The sequence below is a fragment of the Delphinapterus leucas genome, chromosome 12, assembly GCF_059928025.1.
Source record: "Delphinapterus leucas isolate spDelLeu-1000000601 "Yukka" chromosome 12, BTC_Dleu_Yukka2, whole genome shotgun sequence".
Classification (NCBI taxonomy): domain Eukaryota; kingdom Metazoa; phylum Chordata; class Mammalia; order Artiodactyla; family Monodontidae; genus Delphinapterus; species Delphinapterus leucas.
In genome coordinates this window covers 29,202,481-29,223,987 of record NC_143140.1, presented here as the reverse complement: position 1 = coordinate 29,223,987, position 21,507 = coordinate 29,202,481, and the positions used below count along the sequence as shown (strand labels likewise).

At 38.0% G+C, this 21,507-nt stretch overlaps 2 protein-coding genes across 3 annotated transcripts in view; one reads left to right on the top strand and one right to left on the bottom strand.

Moving 5' to 3' along the window:
- The window catches only part of SRSF12 (serine and arginine rich splicing factor 12), a 19,141-nt gene extending 12,444 nt beyond the window's left edge, over positions 1 to 6,697 (top strand). For both annotated transcript variants that reach the window (XM_089921859.1, XM_089921857.1), the window contains one exon: positions 3,773 to 6,697. In XM_089921859.1, coding sequence (XP_089777985.1) covers positions 3,773 to 4,142 — 370 coding nt within the window. In that variant the 3' untranslated portion in view covers positions 4,143 to 6,697. The remainder of the gene's footprint in view (positions 1 to 3,772) is intronic.
- On the bottom strand, positions 1,076 to 21,507 carry PNRC1 (proline rich nuclear receptor coactivator 1). The gene is made up of 2 exons (XM_022552533.2): positions 20,853 to 21,507; positions 1,076 to 18,740 (listed from the first exon to the last, which is right to left on the bottom strand). Exons 1-2 carry the CDS (start codon positions 21,396 to 21,398, stop codon positions 18,297 to 18,299), a joined length of 990 nt encoding a protein of 329 aa, XP_022408241.1. The 5' UTR covers positions 21,399 to 21,507; the 3' UTR covers positions 1,076 to 18,296.

Below are 21,507 nucleotides of genomic sequence, written 5' to 3'. Positions count from 1 at the left end.
TTAGTTTTATTTTATTTATTTATTTTTTTTTAAGACTTAGTTTTAAAAGAAAAGGAAAAAATTGCCCATCTGATTCATTAAGAATATAAGCGGTTTCCAAATGTGTTAGAGCCTTGATTAACCAGAACATTCACAGCATTTTCTGCCTTCTAGTGGCAGTATACTACTTGGCTGGAGAAAAAACAAAAAAGAAGTCTGTCAGTTATCCCAGTCATCATGGCGTATCAGGAATAGAAAGAACGGGGATTCCCTGGTGGTACAGTGGTTAAGACTCCGCACTTCCCCTGCAGGGGGCCTTGGGTTTGATCCTTGGTTGGGGAACTAAGATCCTGCATGCAGAGCGTGCAAAAAAAAAAAAGAAAGAAAAAACCACATTTTCTTGCAAGACAGTGCTGTTCTGCTCTGTTCTAGTTATAAGACCGTTGCTTAACCTCTCTGACCTCAGTGTTTTTTATTTGTAAAGTTGTATTATAGAGAATGCAAACCGTACCCAGCTTTTAAGTTTCATAAGGATCAGATTGTATGTGTGTATATGTGTATGGGTCAGCATATAGATAAGTCTAACATGTACTATAAATATATTCAATGTATGTGTTGTATTACCTTAGATAAAAAGAGGTCACTGCTTTTGCCTTTAGTGGATGTGGGAAAAAACTAGTTTGCTGCTATCGACTGTGAACTCTTTGTGGAGCAAGGACTTTTGTCTTAATGCTTAATATCCCTAGCATTTATCAGTAGTCCCTTACTCAGATATTCCATAAATCTTTGTTAAAATTTGTGTCAGTGAATGTGTATATACTCCTAAATATTCCTGAAGAATGTTAAAATGGCCCCTAGTCCAAATATAGCATCCTTTTTTTTTAAGTTTTATTGAAGTGTAGTTGATTTACAGTGTTCTGTTAGTTTCAGATGTACAGCACAGTGATTCATTTATATATATATTCTTTTTCAGATTCTTTTCCCTTATAGGTTATTACAAAATATTGAGTGTAGTTCCCTGTGCTATACAGTAGGTCCTTGTTGGTTATCTATTTTATATGTAGTAGTGTTTATATGCATCCTTTTTCTTTCTTAAGTTAGAATTTTTTTTCCCCAAGGACAATTTTCCCATTTTGTTTTCTACAACTATCTACAATAGGAATGAAACAATTTCTAAAAAACTGTGCTTTTAAAAAAATAAAAATAAAATAAAAGACTGTGCTTTTATTCTAAAATATATTCTACATCAATATGTTTATACTTTCCAGTGTTCTTTGTTCCTTCCTGTAGTTCCATGCTTCTACCTGGGATTATTTTCCTTCATCTTGAAGCATTTTTACCGTTTCTTCGAGTACAAGTCTAATGGCAGTGAATTCTCTCAGTTTGTCTGAAAACATCTTCATTTTATATTCATTTTTGAAAGATATTTTTGCTGAAGATAGTGTTATAAGTTGGCAGGAAGTTTTTTTCTTTCTTTAATAATGTCATTCCATTGTTCTGATATCCACAGTCAGTCTTAATGTTGCTCCTTTGAAGGTAATGTGTCTACTGTTCTCTAGCAGATTTTCAGATTTTTCTCTGACTTTGGTTTTCAGCAATTTCACTGTGACATGCCCAGCATAGGTTTCTTTGTATTTATTCTACCTGAGGTTTACTGAGTTCCTTGAAATTGTGAGTTATTATGCCTTTCATTAGTTTTGGAAAATTCTAGGCCATCATCTCTTCAAACATTGCTTGTACCTTACTCAATTTTTCCCTTAGGCCACGTGAGTATGTACCAAATAACTCTTATGCTCTGTTCTGGATTTCTTGAAACTTCTTTTCTCATTGTGTTTCACTATAATATTTTTCTAATAACCAGTTTGCTATTTCTTACTTCTGCTGTATCTAGACTGCTATTAAATCCATCTAATGACTTTTTTAAGTTCGAATATCATGTTGTTGGTTCTAAAATGTCCATTTGATTCTTTTTATAGATTCCAGTATTGTTTAAATTCCCCATCTTTTTTATTTGTCTTTTCCTCTTCTTTTCTTTTTTTTTGTATTTTTTGGGCTGTGCCACGTGGCTTGTGGGATCTTAGTTCCTTGACCAGGGATCAAACCTGGGCCCCCTGAAGTGGAAGCTCAGAGTACTAACCACTGGAATGCCAGGGAATTCCCTTATTTTCTTGAACATATTAATCATAGTAATTTAAAAAATTATTTTTTGAATAATGCCAATATCCAAATTATTTTGGGTCTCTTTCGTTTTATTTTCCTTAGCTTTTAGTCATTTTTTTCTGTTTTTCACATACCTCATAATTTATTTATTTATTTATTTTGTGGTATGCTGGCCCCTTTCACTGTTGTGGCCTCTCCCGTTGTACACGCTCCATTCGCGCAGGCTCAGCGGCCATGGCTCACGGGCCCAGCCGCTCCGCGGCATGTGGGATCCTCCCGGACCGGGGCACGAACCAGTGTCCCCTGCATTGGCAGGCAGACTCTCAACCACTGTGCCACCAGGGAAGCCCTACCTCATAATTTTTTTTTGGATGTTGGACATTACTGTTGAAAGATTATAGAGGTTTTGGATGATATGATTCTCCAAAGAAAGCTGTTTTCTTCTAGCAGACAGAGCATTGGCAGATCACCTTGATCCTGTCAAGGCTTGGTTTGAGGCACTGTTAAGGCTGATCCATTTCAGCTTTACACTTACTCCTAGGGCATGACCCTTAACCTGGAGGATGAGGCCCTTCTGACTTAATTGAAAGCCTGCGTTGTCACTCAAGGCTCCTTGACCTTTTGGGGGGCTTGAATTCCAGCCTCTCTCACCAGCAACTCTGTATCTGAGAAAATTTCAGCTAAGTTCTTTTTTTTTTTTAACATCTTTATTGGAGTATAATTGCTTTACAATGGTGTGTTTCTGCTTTATAACAAAGTGAATCAGCTATACATATATATATATCCCCATATCCCCTCCCTCTTGCTCAGCTAAGTTCTTAAATCTTCCAGCTGCTGTTTTCTGCTGACCTCTTAGAGTCTCATCCTGTGCATGTGCAACTTGGAAGATGGCCAGCGACCTGAGGAGAACTTGTAGGCAGATCTTAGGGGATGGGGGTTGCCTGCGGTGTCCTCACCTCTGGGATTTTCGTCTCTCCAGTCCTAGCCATTTTCGTGGCCCTGAATTCTAACTTCTGTCTCTGCAGCTTAGTCCAATAGCTGTTTTCTAGTTGGGCTCAAGTCTGCCATGCTGGCATTTGGAAAATGGTCTTAGGAAAAGAGCCATGGCTTATAACCCCTCAAGTTCTGCTTGTGTTGGTAATTCTCCAGTGCCTTTTAACAGTTGTTTTTTAAATGTTGTCTACCTTTTTTATATAGCTCTTTTCTATGGGAAGATTAGTCTAGAACAAGCTGCTCTGTCATGGCAAGATTCAGAAGTCCTCCATCTAGGTTTATGTCTTTATAAACATTTGATAAACTTTAAATATTTTCTTTCTCTTTTTTCCCTTCAGATTTTCTAACCTCTTAGGATTATGTAACCCAGACTAAATATGCAAAATAAATATATTTTTCAGAACTGGCTCATAAGATATATTGATATCTAGCAAAGTCAAAATCTTTTGGTCAGATATTACAAACTTGTACTTAAGTTTGAACCAGAAGCATGCATGATAAAATTAGAGCTTCTTTTAGCTTATCCAATAAAAACATAACTAATGTTATGTAAAGTATATAAGTTCCTGAAAGTGTTGTTTCCTAACCTATTATGTATTTTTGTGTGAAATATATACTCTGATATTATGGATGTTTGCAGGTCCCGACACAGGCGATTTTCTTACAGCCAGTCTAAATCTCGCTCCAAATCACTACCAAGGCGATCTACCTCAGCAAGGCAGTCAAGAACCCCAAGAAGGAATTCTGGTTCTAGAGGACGGTCAAGGTCCAAGTCCTTGCAAAAAAGGTCCAAGTCGATAGGAAAATCACAATCAAGCTCACCTCAAAAGCAGACTAGCTCAGGAACAAAATCAAGATCACATGGAAGACATTCTGACTCCATAGCAAGATCCCCATGTAAATCTCCCAAAGGGTATACCAATTCTGAAACTAAAGCACAAACAGCAAAACACTCTCATTTTCGATCGCATTCCAGATCTCGGAGTTACCGTCATAAAAACAGTTGGTGAACAGCGACAGAAGAGTGCTACGTAGTATTTAATATGTTATTAAACCTCTCGTTATGTTAAATAAAAATTCTTCAAGGCTTACAGAAAAAGTGAGTTGATATTAGTTATTTTGGGCATGTGCAAGAGATAAAATCTCTCTATCTTGGGTTAAGATTTGGTCTCGATTTAAGGGCCCATACCACAAATTATGATGTGAGTAATGTCCCATTTTATGGACCATTTTTTGTTTACATTGTGGCAGAAGGGTACTTTTCAAAGGAAATGGATAAAATGGAACTAATTTGGAAAATTAGACTTGGATGTTAAGAATAATACTAATAACTTTTACAAAAGTATTTTTTACTTTAAAGCACTTTTCTTTCATGTAAAAAGTAATTATGACTGTATAATCGCATAGGGCAAACTTAAGACTATTTGACATCTTACATCTCCTTTTTGTTTTCTCTTTAAACTTGGGCCAATTCCTGATGGATATTAGTTCATATTACAAAATTCTGACATTTCTAAAAGTAGAGTTTATAGAGAGATCAAGCGTTCAAAAGATACATTCTTTCCTGAGCTCAAAAAAGGTTTTATTTTTACTGGGTGGAACAGTATAGATAAGTTGACATTAAATTGCATCCTATACCATATTTATTCACTTCAGAAATACCGAAACGTTATAAAAATTCCGAATTTTGAATGGTTTGAGACTAAAAATGATGTGCAACACTCATAGTCCAAAAATTCATATCAAGCCTTACACATTTGAAGAGTGGTACATTTTGTATAAAAATCATACTTTATACCGTTAATTCTGCATACCTACTTTTCATCTACTGCTTAATTTTTCTTTTTAGAGCTCTAGCTGATGACTTTAAACTGTATAGAATAACTCTTATTTATTTTTGGAAATGTTTAGTACCTTGTATTAAGAACCTCAAGACTGCCTCCTCAAAAAACAACTTTGCAGTATTGGGATTTACATTACACTGCCCTTCATTTTTTTAAGCCAAATAGCTTTATTGATATTCATTGCTTTTGTAGTTGTTAAAACTAAGAATTTCTTTAAAAATGTGTTTGTAGATTACGTTTTTCAGAGGGTTTTGGTAGTATTTGTGATAAAATGGTTTTGCATATGGTTATTATAGGGGATATATTTATAGAGCTCTACTTGTGTACCTTGTTGAATTATATTGAAATTAAAAGTTCTCAGCCCATACAGTTAATATTTGTATCTAGAGTGCTTTAGAAAAAAAATATCTTATATTTTTAGCATATAGGAGCCAATATTGCTTCTATTTGTTCTGAATACAAATTTCATTTTTTTTTTTTTTGCATTTTACATCCTGTGTGTAAGAAATAACTTTACAAAATAATTTATATGCTGGTAATATTTGGATAGGTACCGTAAATTCATGTATATTGTACTTTCTGAGTAGATTTTCTCTATCTAATCATAGCAAAATTTATTTCAAAATTATAGCTCTTTGAAGTGTTCAAATATAATAAAAATTTAGTTATAAAATTATGTGGCAGTATTGAAAATTGAGAGGACAGTCTGAAGAAAGAGCAAGACAAATACTTTTTGTATCTTCTAAGTAAATGTTTGGGTTTACATACACATATATGTAGTTATTCCAAATACTAACTAGGAGTTGATTATAGTGTCTTTACATTTAATCATTATATCTTAGTAAAAAGTTAATAAGGCAGTGTTTCTGAACATGCTTAATCCTTCGATTTACCTCTGATTTGGTTTTCCACTGTAATCCCTGGGCTGCTTAGGAGGGTACTGTTTGGTTTGATGGAAAAACTGGAATGATAATAGTTTAAACTTTCTGATCATTTACTATGTGCTTGGCACTGCTCTGTAAGTTTTACATTACTCGCTCATCACAACAGCTTTATGAGGTCAGTACCACTGCAGATAAGGTAAGTGAGACGCAGAGAGGTTAAATGACATGCACGAGGTCACACAACCATTACACTTTGGAGCTGGGTGGTGGCTGGGCTCCATACGGCCCTCCCTGATCACCATGCTTGTCTTTTTGGAAGAGAAAAGTCTTTGACAGATATATGCTAAACTAAGATGATATTGAGAGGAAAAGGAGAGAACAGAATTTGGAAAGGAAATGATTGTAGGGTTCAGTGAAAATGGGTTCTGTGACTGAGTGGAAATTGATTGGCAGTTGTGCTGATATCCTGTAAAATTGTCCTCTGGGTACATCTATTCTAGGGTTCATTTCTGCTGTAGAATTGTTTCTTGGACCTTTTAAGAGAGGATACTTAGGGTAAGATTGTTAAATAAAGCAAATGTATCACACATCTGTGATCACTTCCTGTAAAGATAATATATTTACTCAGGTACTTCCTATGTTTGGTGTAGGGGCACTACCTACCTCCATTTGTTCAAGATTCATAGAGGATAAGTTAATGTCAAAGAAGATAAAGGTGGCCACCATGACTGCTTGGTTTCTTTCTCCCCATGAATAATTCACATTTCTGTGTAGCAGCTGGTATTTTGTAGCTGCAAACGTAATGGAATATGCCAAATTTTTTATCTGTAGTCTGGGGTTTAATCTTGTGCCTCTGGGCTGTTTATTTTTAAATGTAAAATATTAACTAATTTCAGGACTTTATATGTTATCTGAGATACGACTATTCTAAGACATGCTGTTGTATTACAAATAAGAATTTCTGCCTTTATTCCAATTCCATTGCATGAAGCAAAATTAGTCGAAGTTTAAAGGAAGAAGCGTTTAGAAATACTTTTATAATTCTTCTATACTACATTAAAATTGTAATTTCTTATTTAGAGTTAAAAATTAAATTTGTTTTCCAAACAGGGTGGTAGAATATTTGGGGTATCTGTATAAATAAATACATGCTACTTACGCAGGAGATCTTAATCTGGTATCATGAAACCAAAGCTTCAGATCTAGGTCCTCTAATTCAAACAAGTCCGTGACTCTTGGTATTTTAAAGACCAGTGGTTCAGTGAGACATACGGATATTACTCTCAAAACATATATTTGATTAGAAAAATTTAAGTATTAAATGAAGATTATGAACTTAGCATCTAAATTACTCCCTTGATGAAACTAGGGTATTTAGGATCATAACATTAGCTCTGGCATTGATCTAACCATGTCAATTTAGGCCCTCTGGAAATTTTATATCATGTACCTTTAAAAAGATGCTCTTAAAATTAAGCAAATTAACCACAGCTTTGTGCATCCCAGACAAGGTTCCATTGCCTCACACAGACAGCCTTGGGGGAGTAAGCACTTCATTCCTGACTGGGCTAGGGCCTGGCCCCCACTGCTTAGAGAATGCCCCTAATGCACTGATCCCATCCCAGGAACACAATAGAGCTGGGACAGCCCACAGAGAAGGTGAATGGACTGTAATTGATGGATTGACTGTGATTATAGAATTAAATTGGGTACATCTTTTGAAAAGAAGCAAATTAAGTGTAGAGATACTATAGTCAAAAACCTATTTAGAAATATAATATTCCCTTATAGAAGTGTTAGATATTCCAGGTTGATTGAACTTCATTCAAGTTAAAACAGTACTTCACAATAATGACAAATACCATTTTTTATTTAAAGGAATCATGTGAGGAAAGACTGAATTTAAAAATATACATAGGATACTATACCACATCAGTAGTATTTTCCCAAAAAAAAGGTATAATGTTTTTATTTTATTTTGGGGAAAGGGTTATATGATTAGTTTTTCTTGAATCTTATGTTCTAGGGATGTACCACAATTTTGAATTTATGAAAAGAAAGAGTATCAACTTGTAGAGATAGATGGATGCTCAGTGGGTTAATGGTTACTGTTTTTTAAATGTATTATGTGATTTAAAGCATATGTTTGGTTCACATGTTTCAAAACACCATATTCAACCTACCTGTAAGTTTATGAACTAGTAACGTTACAAATTAAAATCAGGAATATCTTAGGGTATGTCAGGTTTCAGGTTCTTTCAGAATGCAGATAGAAAATTTAAAGGGTCAGTCTCTCCAGATGAGAATATCTAGCCAGTAATCAGTGCTTTGTGCTAGAAATGGATTGACTGCATGTTTATTACTGTTTGATCATATGTATTGCAGCTTGTGTAGGATGAGCAGTTTCTCAGAAAAAGTGTAATTGAAACAAGAAGCAAAATTACCACTTTTCTAATTTAGGAGTATAATTCTGTGAACTAAATGCCTAAGAACTATATGCTTTTTAGAAATGGGTCCATAGAAATTGAGGAAAACCACATTCTAGTTTTCTTGGCTTACTCCTTATAGTATAGACTTAAAATGCTGTTAAATTGACTAATTTCAACAGAAGTCTCAATATAAAATAGTCTTCCAGGCTCAAGTGATAGCCTTTTTTTTTCAATACTAAGAAAAATTCAGTGGATTTCTTTGTGGGGGAAGTTAAGAGCCATTCCTACGACATTTGTGAGGTGGTGTCCGCTTCGTGGGAATACTACTTTACACCTTGAGAAAAAGTACTCTGTTGAAGACCTTTTTTCAAAATCGACATAAGCTGTATAACTGGTCTGACTCTTACATTTTAAAAATGAGATGGAATGTTACTTAAATTTATTTTAACACGTAAAATATTTATATAATTTCATAAGAACCTTAAGGAAAATTAACATTCACATTGTCGGTAAACCTTAAGATTTTGGCCTTAAAATGTTAAATGTAACTGAATTAGGAAAACTAATGCTCTAGTTTTGTTAGGATATTCATTATAATTTTTAATGTGTATACAAAGTCTAACCATTTTTGGTGTTATTTTATACTTTATAATTCCCTACTCTTGCCATATAGTCTATGTGGGATTTTTTTAAAAATACCACTTAAAAACATGGATAAAAAATTTTCTAAAATTTATTTGTAGTGAGGTGTCATAGAGTCTGTCATACAGAGTGAAGTATATCAGAGAAAAACAAATACTGTATTCTAACGCATATATATGGAATCAAAAAAAAATGGTACTGATGAACCTAGTTGCAGGGCAGGAATAAAGATGTAGACATGGAGAATGGACTTGAGGACACGGGGTGGGAGTGGGAAGCTGGGGCGAAGTGAGAGTAGCATTGACATGTATACACTACCAAATGTAAAATAGCTAGCTAGTGGGAAGCAGCCGCACAGCACAGGGAGATCATCTCGGTGCTTTGCGATGCCCTAGAGGGGTGGTATAGGGAGGGTGGGAGGGAGACGCAAGAGGGAGGGGATATGGGGACATATGTATGCATATGGCTGATTCACTTTGGTGTACAACAGAAACTAACACAGTACTGTGAAGCAATTATAGTCAAAGATCTATTAAAAAATAAAAATATACATGAAAAGCACTTGTATGAGGTGCTCTTAGCTGCCTGTCCGTAGTCAAATATAACTGATACTGTAAGAGGTTTTGGTGACTGCACTTTTGTCCACCTTTTATCTACCTTGACTAGAAGTTGGTGTTTTTACATGAATATCTATCATGGAAAGTGGAACTACACTTAAGGAATAATTTTAAATGCTTTTAACTTTCCATTAACTCCACTGATATTAATTCAACATTAAAGGCTTTAAAGAGTAGACGCCAACCAAGTGTTAAGAGTTGCACCCTGCTTTGCCCTTCTACCTCCTGGTCACTCAGTGCTCACCAGCCCTTCGGCCATCCCCTTTCTTCTTTGGGAATCTCAGACACACTTCCTTACGCTACTTGAAGTTCAAGTTATTCCATGTTAGATAATTCTTTAACTTTCCCCTCAAACCATGGGCAGTTATTATAAATGCCCTTCAGAATCTTTATAGTCTCCACCTACCTCTTTACCCTCTCCTAATTAAAGTTTCTTCAAGCTTTAACATTTATTTCAACATTAACATTAAATGTCAACTGTCACATTTCCCAAATAAGACAATGCTTAAATACAGTATCCTTTCTCTAATCTTTCAGTTCTTATTTACAATGGCTTTGGTATTTCAGTCATTGACTAGAATTGTTCCATTATTTTAGAAGTGTTATAACCAACTAATCAGCCTAGTTGAAAGAGCAAAGAAAAAACATTTAGGATATTCAAAGTTTACATCAAAAGATTGACTTATTTGTGCTTAATGTTACATGTAAGTGAGCTTTTGGAATTATTGGCAAATACTCAACTTCAGTGTAATGTTGGAGTGAACTAGTAAAGCAGCGTTAACTTTCCCGAATTCTGTTAACATTTTGTTGTAAAATTCTTTAATAAGAAAGTAATCTTACAATGAACACCCATATACCCACTACGTAGATTCTACAGTTAAAAGTTATGCTTGTTTTATCACATATATTTCCATCCATCTTTTCCTCAATTATTTTGAATTTAACATATAGTAAATTTTTGAAAATTGGAATATTCATAAGTGCGCTATTCCAATTAGTTAAAGAGTGATCAAAAATCTTGGTTGAATATCTTTTGTAAACATAATTCTATTTTCTTAGTTTTGAAATTCAGCGTCTGGCTTCAAACATCAGATGATTTACAGTAACCTAAGAAACACACAAATGGTTAAGGAGACTGGACTGAATGCACAGTGACTAGGACCCTTGGAAGGCTGATGGAAAAGGGTAATCCAATCTTTGATGTTAATCCTTTTGTTTTAAAATTTGAGAGCCCTTAGTGTCTGATCAGTTGAAAAGAGTAAGGGCAATTTCAACGTTGGAAGGGACGGTTGAGAGCCCTTATTATAGCAAGAAGATCCCCCAAATTGTAGATCTCTCCAAGGGTTTGGTAGGAAGAACCAAAGCCCTCTGATTCCATGTTGCCAAATAGAGTGAAATAATAAAGATCTTCCTATTTAAAGATCTTAACTGTTAGAAGGCAGTTTTGAGTTCAGTTAAATCAAACATTTCCATGTTGGAAATAAAAGTCATCAAAATGTCTTCTACTTGCCATCCCCTCCTCAAGATTCTAGACTCTTAAGAACACATTTGTAATTCTGTTTTGACAACTAATCAGGTTAATCTCTGATCTTAGAACAATGGAACTATCTGTAATAACTTAGGAGTAGCTATATATATATGACCAGTTTTGGAGGAGTCTGATTAGTATCTATTATCTTTACAATCATATATAAAATACCACATTTTCCTGCCACTTTATGTAGTAGACTGGGAAAAATTACTTAACTTTCCTGGATCCTTTCTTACACATGCATAAAAGTTATCGTATGAATGACTAGAGAAATGAAGTTTTCAACGTTATTGCTTAAGAATGTCATTTTGTCTTTTAAGCTATTATACATTCAAGATATATGATCTCTTCTAATTAAATAGAGCTTGAATAGAACCTGTAGCCTCCTTTGACAAATGTGCATCTGATTTTCCACGATTATCCATGTAGGCTGCTTTCTGCCAATTCTCCCGTTTTTCCCCTTCCTACCATTACTTAATTCAGAGACTGTAATTAATGCCACATCATCTATGATAAACTATTCCTCTAACACAGGAAACTTTAAATTTGTGTCACCAGTTCTACACTAAGGAAACATTACTCTAAACTCTGCTTTAGAAAATGAATTCTGAGATCTTGACAGTGAACCCACAGTAAATGTAACACCTTCTATAAGTCTTAAATTGTAATTCACAAGTTTAAGTTTGGCAAATACAATTCCTGGGTGTTAGGAATATTACTCATACATTTTAGCATATTTAATTTAGAACTCCAAGAGAATTGCAAAGGATATGAAAAGTAACTTAATCCGAAAACTGTCAGATTAATTCAAGACAATCTAATCCAAGAGATATAAAGAAAAAGGGTTTAGTTCAACCATAAAATAGATCATCCCTAATCTTAGAACTTTATCCACCCCACAGCTTCAGAGAATCCTATCTAAAATTTTCAAGAAAGTGTCTTTCAAAGATTTTTATGAGTTTTTATAAATAGCACTGTATAAAATGTACTCTCAAATTTCCTTTCAGATACAAAAACAAGTAGCTCCTGAACTACACGATTTGTGCCTACAACAATCCTGCTTCCTACACCATCTCATCTCAGCACAGACACACTCTTTCCCATTTGGAGACTTGTATTTGGGAGTCTTTGAAAGATTTATGGATAGCTCAGGGCTGAAAGAGCAGGCTTGTGATTTTTAAGTGTTTTCATTCTGCAATGTCCTTCAAAGTTTTAAGTATATAGAGGAAGATAATGAGACTCTCAGCCTTTCATACCCAAGTACAAGTACATATGTTTGATTCCCTCAACGTGAAGCAGGTATCAACTGCATAGAGTGCATGGGATTTGGGGGCCTTCCATTCTCTAGATAAAGGATAATGTATTCAGCAATATGATGGGATGGTCATTAGAAGGGGGGAGATTTACAAAAAGATATAGAATGTTAAAAGATCAGTTTCACCCAGCATCAAAACTTGGACTAAGGGAAGGAAACTTTGTTCCTCTCCAGCAGCTGGGCCCCTGCTGTCTGAATCCAGAACTTAACATTAGAACCGTCCACTAACATAGACTTTTACAGGTCAGTAGTAACTAACCACCATTTAACACTTTCAGAGGAAATACTTTCAGTTCAGCAACTAATTTACTATCATAGATGAAGTTGAGGGTCCATAGGAGGCAGAAAAGATGAGGTCAAGAGTACTGGTAAAGGTGTTAAACCCAGTGAGAAAAAAGAATATAGGAAGACAAAATATTTCAGTTCCATATTCATGTTGTAATTAGTGCTTCTGTGCACTATTACCAAAGCTGTACCTCTCAGCCTGACCTATCTTCCTACTTGCTGTGTGTTTCCACGTGGATAGCCTACATGCATCTCGAAGTTCAACATGCAGATCAAAATTACCTTCCTCTATAATTTCAACCCCCTCCAGAGTTCCCTAATTGCTGGTTTTATCTTCCTGATTGCTCAACTTAAAAATTCTTTTCTTACCCTTCATTCAGTTGCTGAATTCTGAATTCTACCTCCAAAGTATCTCCCAAGTAAGGCCATGCCCCTGTATACCCTCTGATAATATCCTTTAAGGCTCTTTTTTAAACCACTGAAATATCAAGTGGCTTTCATGTCTCAAGCTTTCCCTTTCCAAACTGTTCTCTGTATTTTCACCAGTTTTCTTTTTGAAGCAGAAATCTCATTACCTTGCTCATAAGCCTTTGGTGACTCTGCCATGCTTATAGAATAAAGTTGAAACTCTTCAACATGACATTCAAAGCCCTTCATGTTACTACCCCAATACACCATTCAAGACAGTGAATCTTCCTTCCCTGCACTTCTCTTAAGCTACTGGGTATTCCACATCTTTTCGTAACACTGCTAAAACTTTTGTCTCTGACAATATATTCAACTCTTCTTTGCATGGCAGATACAACTGAATATTTTAAGGCCCCACTCAATGCTACTTCTAATAGATGTCCCGATTCCCAACTAGACAATCCCTACTCACCAGCATTAGTCACCACATGCTGGAAGAGACAATGACTTGACTTTTGTTTTTACCTCCTCTAAAAACGTTTCTTGTAGGGTAAGCTTGTATTTCAGTTATGGCCATCATTTCTTCCTCACCCACCTACGCTGTTAACTTTTAGCTCTGCCAATTATCCTTGTACAGCTGACCCCTGAACAACGCGGGTTGGGTGCACCAACCCCTTGCGGTTGAAAATATGCATATAAATTATAGTCTGACCTCTGTGTCCCTCATTCCTCCATATCCAAGGTTCCACATCCTCAGATTCAACCAACTGTGGATCATGTAGTATTGTAGTATTTACTATTTTTTAAAAATCTGTGTGTAAGCGGACCTGCTCAGTTTGAACCTGTGTTGTTCAGGGGTCAACCATCTCCTGAACATACTTCACACTTAATCCCCCGCCACACTAAATTGTAGACATGCTACTCAAAAATGACACGAAATAACATATTTCAAACAAGGAGGGGAGGGGTGGTTGAGGCAGTTTTATCCAAGACAGGGACTCTATATTAGTTTCATTGTTAGGATTTTTATAATATGCAGAAATGTGTTATCAAACATGTGCATAAATGAACCGTTTGCTGGAGTCATGACTGATTTGGGAGATGTCAGAACTCACCTAGGCCAACCCATTAGTAATGTTTACAACACGTTATTTAAAAAAGCTAAAATTGGGCTTCCCTGGTGGCGCAGTGGTTAAGAATCCGCCTGCCAATGCAGGGGACACGGGTTTGAGCCCTGGTCCGGGAAGATCCCACATGCCACGGAGCAACTAAGCCCGTGCCCCACAACTATGGAGCCTGCGCTCTAGAGCCAGTGAGTCACAACTACTGAGCCCGCGTGCCACAACTACTGAAGCCCACGTGCCTAGAGCTCGTGCTCTGCAACAAGAGAAGCCACTGCAATAAGAAGCCCGCGCACCGCAACGAAGAGTAGCCTCCACTCACCGCAACTAGAGAAAGCCCGCGTGCAGCAACGAAGACCCAACAGCAAAAAAATAAAAATAAATTTATTTTTTAAAAAAAGGTAAAATTGGTGACTACCAACGGGGAATTTTGAACTATGGCCTTAACTCCTAAAATGAGATTTCCCATCTATTTGTAAGGAAGATACTTGCATTTACGTGAGCCGGAATGAAGACTCATACAAAATGCCAGTATCAAATAGAAGTTCCTTTGCATCCTCAAACCCTTTCCCTTCTTTTCTATAACTGATTGCTTAATATCCCCACTCAAAATTTAGCTGCCTTTCTTTATACCACCTCTTGAAGTCCTTAATCACAAAACCAGTCTCCCACACACAAACACATGCCCTGCGTTTTTTAGTAATCTCAAACCACTTAATAATTATGGTTCTCTCCCCAAGCACCGTTTCTGGAAGAAACCAGGAATAGGGCAGAGGTCGGTGGCTTTGAGCTAAGACAGCCCTAACCTTCCCCCGACATCGAAATGCTTTTACTTGAGGACATGCTGGGAGGTGAGGGACAAGGCCTTGGAGGAGTCTAGCTTATCCACCACCCCCACAGCTCCTCATAATCCTAACTTCTTTGGCTTGGGCGGGTGCCCACCATGCCCTCCTTTCCCAGGTCCATCCTGGGCCCTAGTGCTGAGGGGCAGAAGCACGGCCCTGGGGCCTGGGTTTTGTTCCTTCTCAACACCGAAAGTTGAGTCAGGGCTTTTAAAGAAGACAGATAAAGACAAAAGCAAATACTGTGGGAGTTTTGAGATAGTTTAAAATCATGTACTATGCAAAAGAAATGCAAATGGTTTTCCCCAAGTGTAGCATGACTGGATCCCATTCAAGTCCCACATTCATACTAGCTTTGTATTAAAATCTGTGAAGGAAAGGGGTAATTACATAGTACTGCCTAAAAACCTGAATGCTTGTCCTGATAAAATGTAGATTACTTGCCTAACACATTCTAGTCTTTAAATTTATAAACCACCCTAAAATTTGTATTTTAACTTACAAACCACCTTTAAGTTTGAAAAGAATGGCTGTCAATCTGTTAATATTGTAATTTGGTCTTTTATTACCTTCTTTTCCCTTTATCTTCCTAACAAGGACACTAATTACTTAGCACCAAGATTAATGCAAATAAAAGCAGCTTTCTATAGTCTCACTACGTCAGTGGTATGAGCTGAACAAACTCAGTATCAAATTGTACAAACTCACCTAAAAGCAACTTCAGTACAAAATACTAAACCACATACTGGTATTTGTTTTATAGGGAAGTGCCACTGCATGGAACAATTTTTTCCACTCACATACTACAGTTACAAACCTTTTACCCCTTTGCAATGGTAATTTTTTAACCAGACCATTAGTTAAAGTTTAGGCCTGGAGCTGGTAACTGCAAACACAAAGTGTGCTCTATACACCCACAAAACACAAATTACAGAAACATTGGAGGAGATGTTTCAAGACACTCCAATAGGAGAAAAATAATGGCTGAATAATTGGGCTGCACTATGATCTGAATTCCTATGTTGAAACCCAACCCCCGAGGTAACATACAGGAGGTAGAGACTTGGCGAAGTGATTAGGACATGAGAGCAGGAACCCTCATGAATGGGATTTGTGCCCTTATAAAAGGAGCCCCAGAAAGCTCCCTCACCCCTTCTGCCATGTGCATACACAGCAAAAGGACACCATCTATGAACGTTTAAAACTGGGATCTCACTAGACACCAAATCCACTGATGCCTTGACCTTGGACTTCCCAGCCTACAGAACTGAGAAATAAATTTGTTTATAAGCTACTTAGTGTCTAGTATTTTGTTATAGCAGCCCAGAGGGACTAAGACATGCTGCTAAATGTTTTACTTTAACACCAAAACTATTCAACTTTTAAATTTAACACCTTCTCACTAAATATATCTGTAGTCTATTTCACCCACTCTTCAAACTATAAAATCTGTTACTTTATAATACAACCTATTTCCTTACATCATCCTTTAAAAAATTTAACCATCCTCTTTACCAGTGTGTTAACACTTCTCTTAGCTAAAAAAGTCTTATCTTCTATAAGGTCGAGAGTGCACTTGTATCTTAAGTTTCTCTAAGTGCTTTTTTAAATCCATCTACATATACCTATATGTAAATGAAGTTAACTTTCTCTAAATTCATTTAAGAACAAAGCATGTTACAGTCAATGCCAAGAAAAATGGTTGGTTGGGGTGTTGACAAGCTGTATAGTGACCACATCTATTAGAAATTCTCAGATTTTGAGGTGGCTATAACAAGTCATCATGCCATCTTGGCATTGCTTATTAAGTCAATAGTGATTCTAAGTTAAGGTTAGGTAAGTGTCCTCCCTTCTTGTGTGAACCAAAATGATACAAGAAGTTGAGACTTAAGGCTCATTTATTTCTTCCTCAGGATGGTAGCACCTTTCTCATCTATACTACCTTATAGGATCATATATAGCCTCTGAACACCTTTACTTTTTCACATGTCTAAATATTGACAAATTACTCATTACCAATTACTTTTTCCTTTGTATTATTTGGCATAAACTTTGGCCTTGTATAATATAATGAAAAACGATATGGGGAAAATTGTGTTCTAGAATTTCTTACTGGAATAGACTTTATAGATACACTACTGAGTAGGAGTTTGAATTTTAAAGTAAAAATACATATGCTGCCATAACTTAAAGCAAGCTTGAGATTCCAAAGTCTCCATCTAATATTTTAACATCAATTGTATTTGCTTTGATTCAAGTATCCCATTCAGTATCAGTATAAATTTTGCAAATCAAACAAGTGCCGTTTTCTTTCATTGTAAATATGTGGTAAGTCAAATGGTGTTTTATGAAACAGCTCAAAAAATAAACACGTATTCTAAGCTATAAGCTAATCAGCTTTACTTTTGCCCACCATTTCCATTCATGAGATGGGGAATTCCTCCCCTTAGAGGTAGTAGTGTTAAATTATTGGACTCTCCAGCTTTCAGAGGGTGGATGTACAATTAGTATAGACATTTAGCCAGTAAAATGGAAAGTTAAAATCCATCTCCTAGTTACACATTCAAACATGAAAAAACAATCACACACAAAGAGTCAAGACTAGTTGAAAAGGGGGGGGCCAAATTATTATTATTTTAAAATTTGATTACAACCGATTTTGTTGGCATTAAAATTTTAAATTTGAATGGATATAAACCAAAACCCAGAAATTAAGTTTGGTAAAAATGGGAATAGGAGTTTTCCGGTAATTACAGATTAGAAGGCAGAAATCAATTTAGAGAAACATAGACAAACCCCATGTTTACAATGATTGTGCCACAGATTTAAACTTCAGTAGTGCATTAGTAAACTGTTCACATTGAGATCTTCACCTTGAGATTCGACAGCTGTTTCTTGAAAAAAATCTCAGTACCTTGTGCAAATAAATCGGTCTTTCAGGTGCCTTAGCACACTTAAAATTTCTCCATTGTATATATACAAAACACCTACCATTTGGGCAGGGCAAAATACATACTTTCATAACAAAACTATAATGTACCTCTCAAGTATGAACAATATACACATAATACATGGTATACAGTATTTACAAAATATAAAATATAATACAAGCTGTAATTTTTTTTAAACTCATCTTTTGCCCTTGTATATTGCAACAAGGTAATTTTCCATTTCTGTACCACTGCTTTTCAAGAGTCCAGGGATTTTGGAAAAGCTATGTTTTACATACATACTGAAATCTGAGATCTAAGTTTGAACTTTTAGGAGAGTTTTTAAGTGTACTGCCATCAACTCCCTATTTTGGTTGGAATTTTCAATGGTGCTTCCCATCCAGTGACTAGGAGGCTTTGGAAGAACACTAGGAGAAGGTGGGTCACTAAACTTTGCCCCAGCATAATTCTCCTTTTGGCTCACTTCAGTTAGAAATGATGATTTCTTCAAATGCTTATTTTTAATATTCTCAGTATTTTTAAAAGGCTTTTTTTCCTGCTTCTGAATTATATCAGATGAAACAGAATTCTGCCAAAAGTTATTTTCATTTCTTTTTGCAGAGGTGATCTTGGTTAGTGGTAAGTTATATTTGCTTTTCTGTCTGTTTATCTTTGGTTGTTCACACAAGTGTATACCATGAACAAGCTGGCCGTGGGGAATGGCAATTTTCTCCGATTTTCCCATCTTTGATTTTAAAACCTACAAAGACAAGGAACATAAAAGTGAATACAGTCTCATGATAAAAATCAGTCATGAACCTCACCATATATCTAACATATTTTCTTTTAAAAAGTTCCCCTGGACTTTAGTTCACTGTCTTGATTAAATGCTTGCTGCACTTATCCCTGGAAGTCCAAATACGCACACATCTAATTTTACCACTAAAAATAGTTAGTAATCACTGTTACCAGTGCTGATTCTAAAATGTCAAAGAACCCAAGGTAACCAAGTCCACCTTTCTATAAAGAGTAATGAGCTATATTCCAAACATGTATGACAACCTCCTCCTAACTAACAAAGGTCAGCGTTTTTACAGCAGGATATTTCCAAGAGAAATTTTCAAATGCTTTGGTTGATTAGAAAGAAAAACTATGTTAATAGATACACTATTTACCTTTTAAGACAGATACTTTAAAAATTATGTCAGAATAGAAATCTGATTAGCAGGAGACTGATTTTAAGTGAGGAAGTGTTTTGATAATGGTTACTAAGTACACACATTAAAAATTATCCCCCCAGCTTGTGAAAACAAAATTTCAGAAATTTAAATACTAAAATACTTACCACTTTCTATCATCTCGTCCAGTTACACATATAATAGTCAGAAGAAAATGCTTTCTGCCTGCCCCCTACTTTCTGTTGTAATAATTACTTCAAGAACTTTACTGCCTTAATTCCAGTCACTTTCCTAACTCAAGTGATCCTTACAGGAAGCCATGAGATGGAAAGACAGGGTAATCTATTCGATCACTGCCCTTTCAACACTTGTAATACGGTAGGTAAGCCAGGACACAAATAGAAAGCCGGAGCACAAGGTAACATAATCCATGTCAAAAAGGGTAACTGACAACAGAGCTCCCGGTTTCAATACCGTTCTAGAAAATAAAGGAATCTTACTAAGAAACAAGTACAAAAACTCGCTTTTACAGTAATTAATATTACAGAAGAGCCGTGAAACTGAAAGGAACGTATACAAAATTTAAGTAATCACGGTAGACAAATTTAAGTTTTTGCAAGGGCACAGCTAGATGAGCTGCAAATCTCTCAAACCAATATTCTTTCAACAAATGTCAGTAACTTACTTTCATTATTATTATGAAGGTTTCTGAAATTCAAGTCAAAATGTTTTATTTTGATACAAAGATTACTTTAAGTAATATAGCCACTTAATACCGTTTAAGTTTTAATCAATTTTATCCTAGTCCAATAGCAACTGGGCAGCATATCGTCAATTCAATTGGGAACTCTTCTTTCGGAAACTTCATCATTCTGGACACAAGCAATAAAACTACCTTCCGCTAAGAAAGCCTGGCACAGTACACCGTGGGGATGCGCAGTAAATTCCGTTCATCTGATAGACTAGCCCAGAGAACTTATCGCTTCAAAGAGGCAACAACTCTGCCGTCGCTCCTGCCGACTTTCGAAGTTGAAAAGCACAGCTAAGTAGGTCGGCCCCGCGAGGAGCAGCGCCCCAGGTGGCCCGGCGCCCCACACCGCGCACCTCACAACTCAGCAAAAAGCCAACCGGAAGCGGGCGGCTGCCGCCCCATGACAAACCCCACACCGGGTACCGAGAGACCGTACGCGCGTCCCGACGAGTCTTGGCGCTGCCAACGGTCGGGAAGCCGCGAGCGGGCCCGCGCCCTCGCGCTCCCAACCCCCGCCCGGCTCGCCTCCTTCATGGGCGCCGAAGCGCTCCGCACGTAGCGCGCGCTGACGTCAGCCTCCCGCGGGTCTCTTCCTTCTCCCGCCCCCCCCACCCCCCGCCCCGCGCCCAGAACGCCGAAACCCCCTGGAACGTCGCCAGCCTTCTAAATCCGGGCTGTTGCTGGGGCGCAGCCGCTCCTCTCATTGGCCGGCTCCCCGGAGCCAATCAGCAGCGCCAGCGCTAGCCTCCCCTCCCCCCCCACCAGCAAGAACAGAGCGGGCGTCACGGAAACTTCCCTCCCGAGTAAACAACCGTCCCTCAACCCTCAACCCGGCCCCTCCCTTCCCGACCCCAGAGCGCAGGGCCCCAAACCTCGCGTCCGGGCTGTGGCCGACTAGGGGCCGGTACGCCAGCGGTTCCCCCGTCCCACTCGCGGCCCTTACCTCTCTATTGAACGAGGGTTGGCCGGGCGCCGCGGGCGGCAGCGAGCCAGGGAAAGGGCTCGCTTCCTCAGTTCGAGCTGCGGTCGCAGGAGCCGGGGCCCAGGCGGCGGCCTGGGCCTGGTCCGGGACTTGCTGCGCTCCGCCGTGGCCCGTCGCGGGGCTCCGCCCGCCCTCCAGGCTCGGCCGGTGCTGCTGGTACTGGTGGAAGCGGCTGGGAAGCTGCCCCGACGGGCTGGCCCGCACCTTCTTCTTTCGCCGCTTCTTTGGTGCTGCCCGAGGGGTGCCCCCCGCCGTGGCGAGGCTGCAGTTGGGCAGAGGTGCCGGGGCGCGAGGATGAGGGGTCAGGCAGGGACCATCTTCCCCTAAGAAGTGAGGGAGGAAGAGAGTGGGGGGCAGCCCCCGTGGGTCCGGGATCCGGGGCAAAGGCGGCGGAGCAGTGGTAACCATCGGGAGGGCCCCGAAGTAACCGCGGGCGGAAAAACCCATGGGCGCAAGGCGGCCGCCCAGAACAAGCGGCTCCCGCTGTGGGACAGAAACGACGGTCATAGCACTACGAGGAAAAGTGGCTCAGCAAGAGTAGAAGGAGGAGATAAGGCCAGAAATCACAGGGCGGCGGCGGCGGCGGCGGCTGCTGCTAACAGAGCCCGAGAAAAGA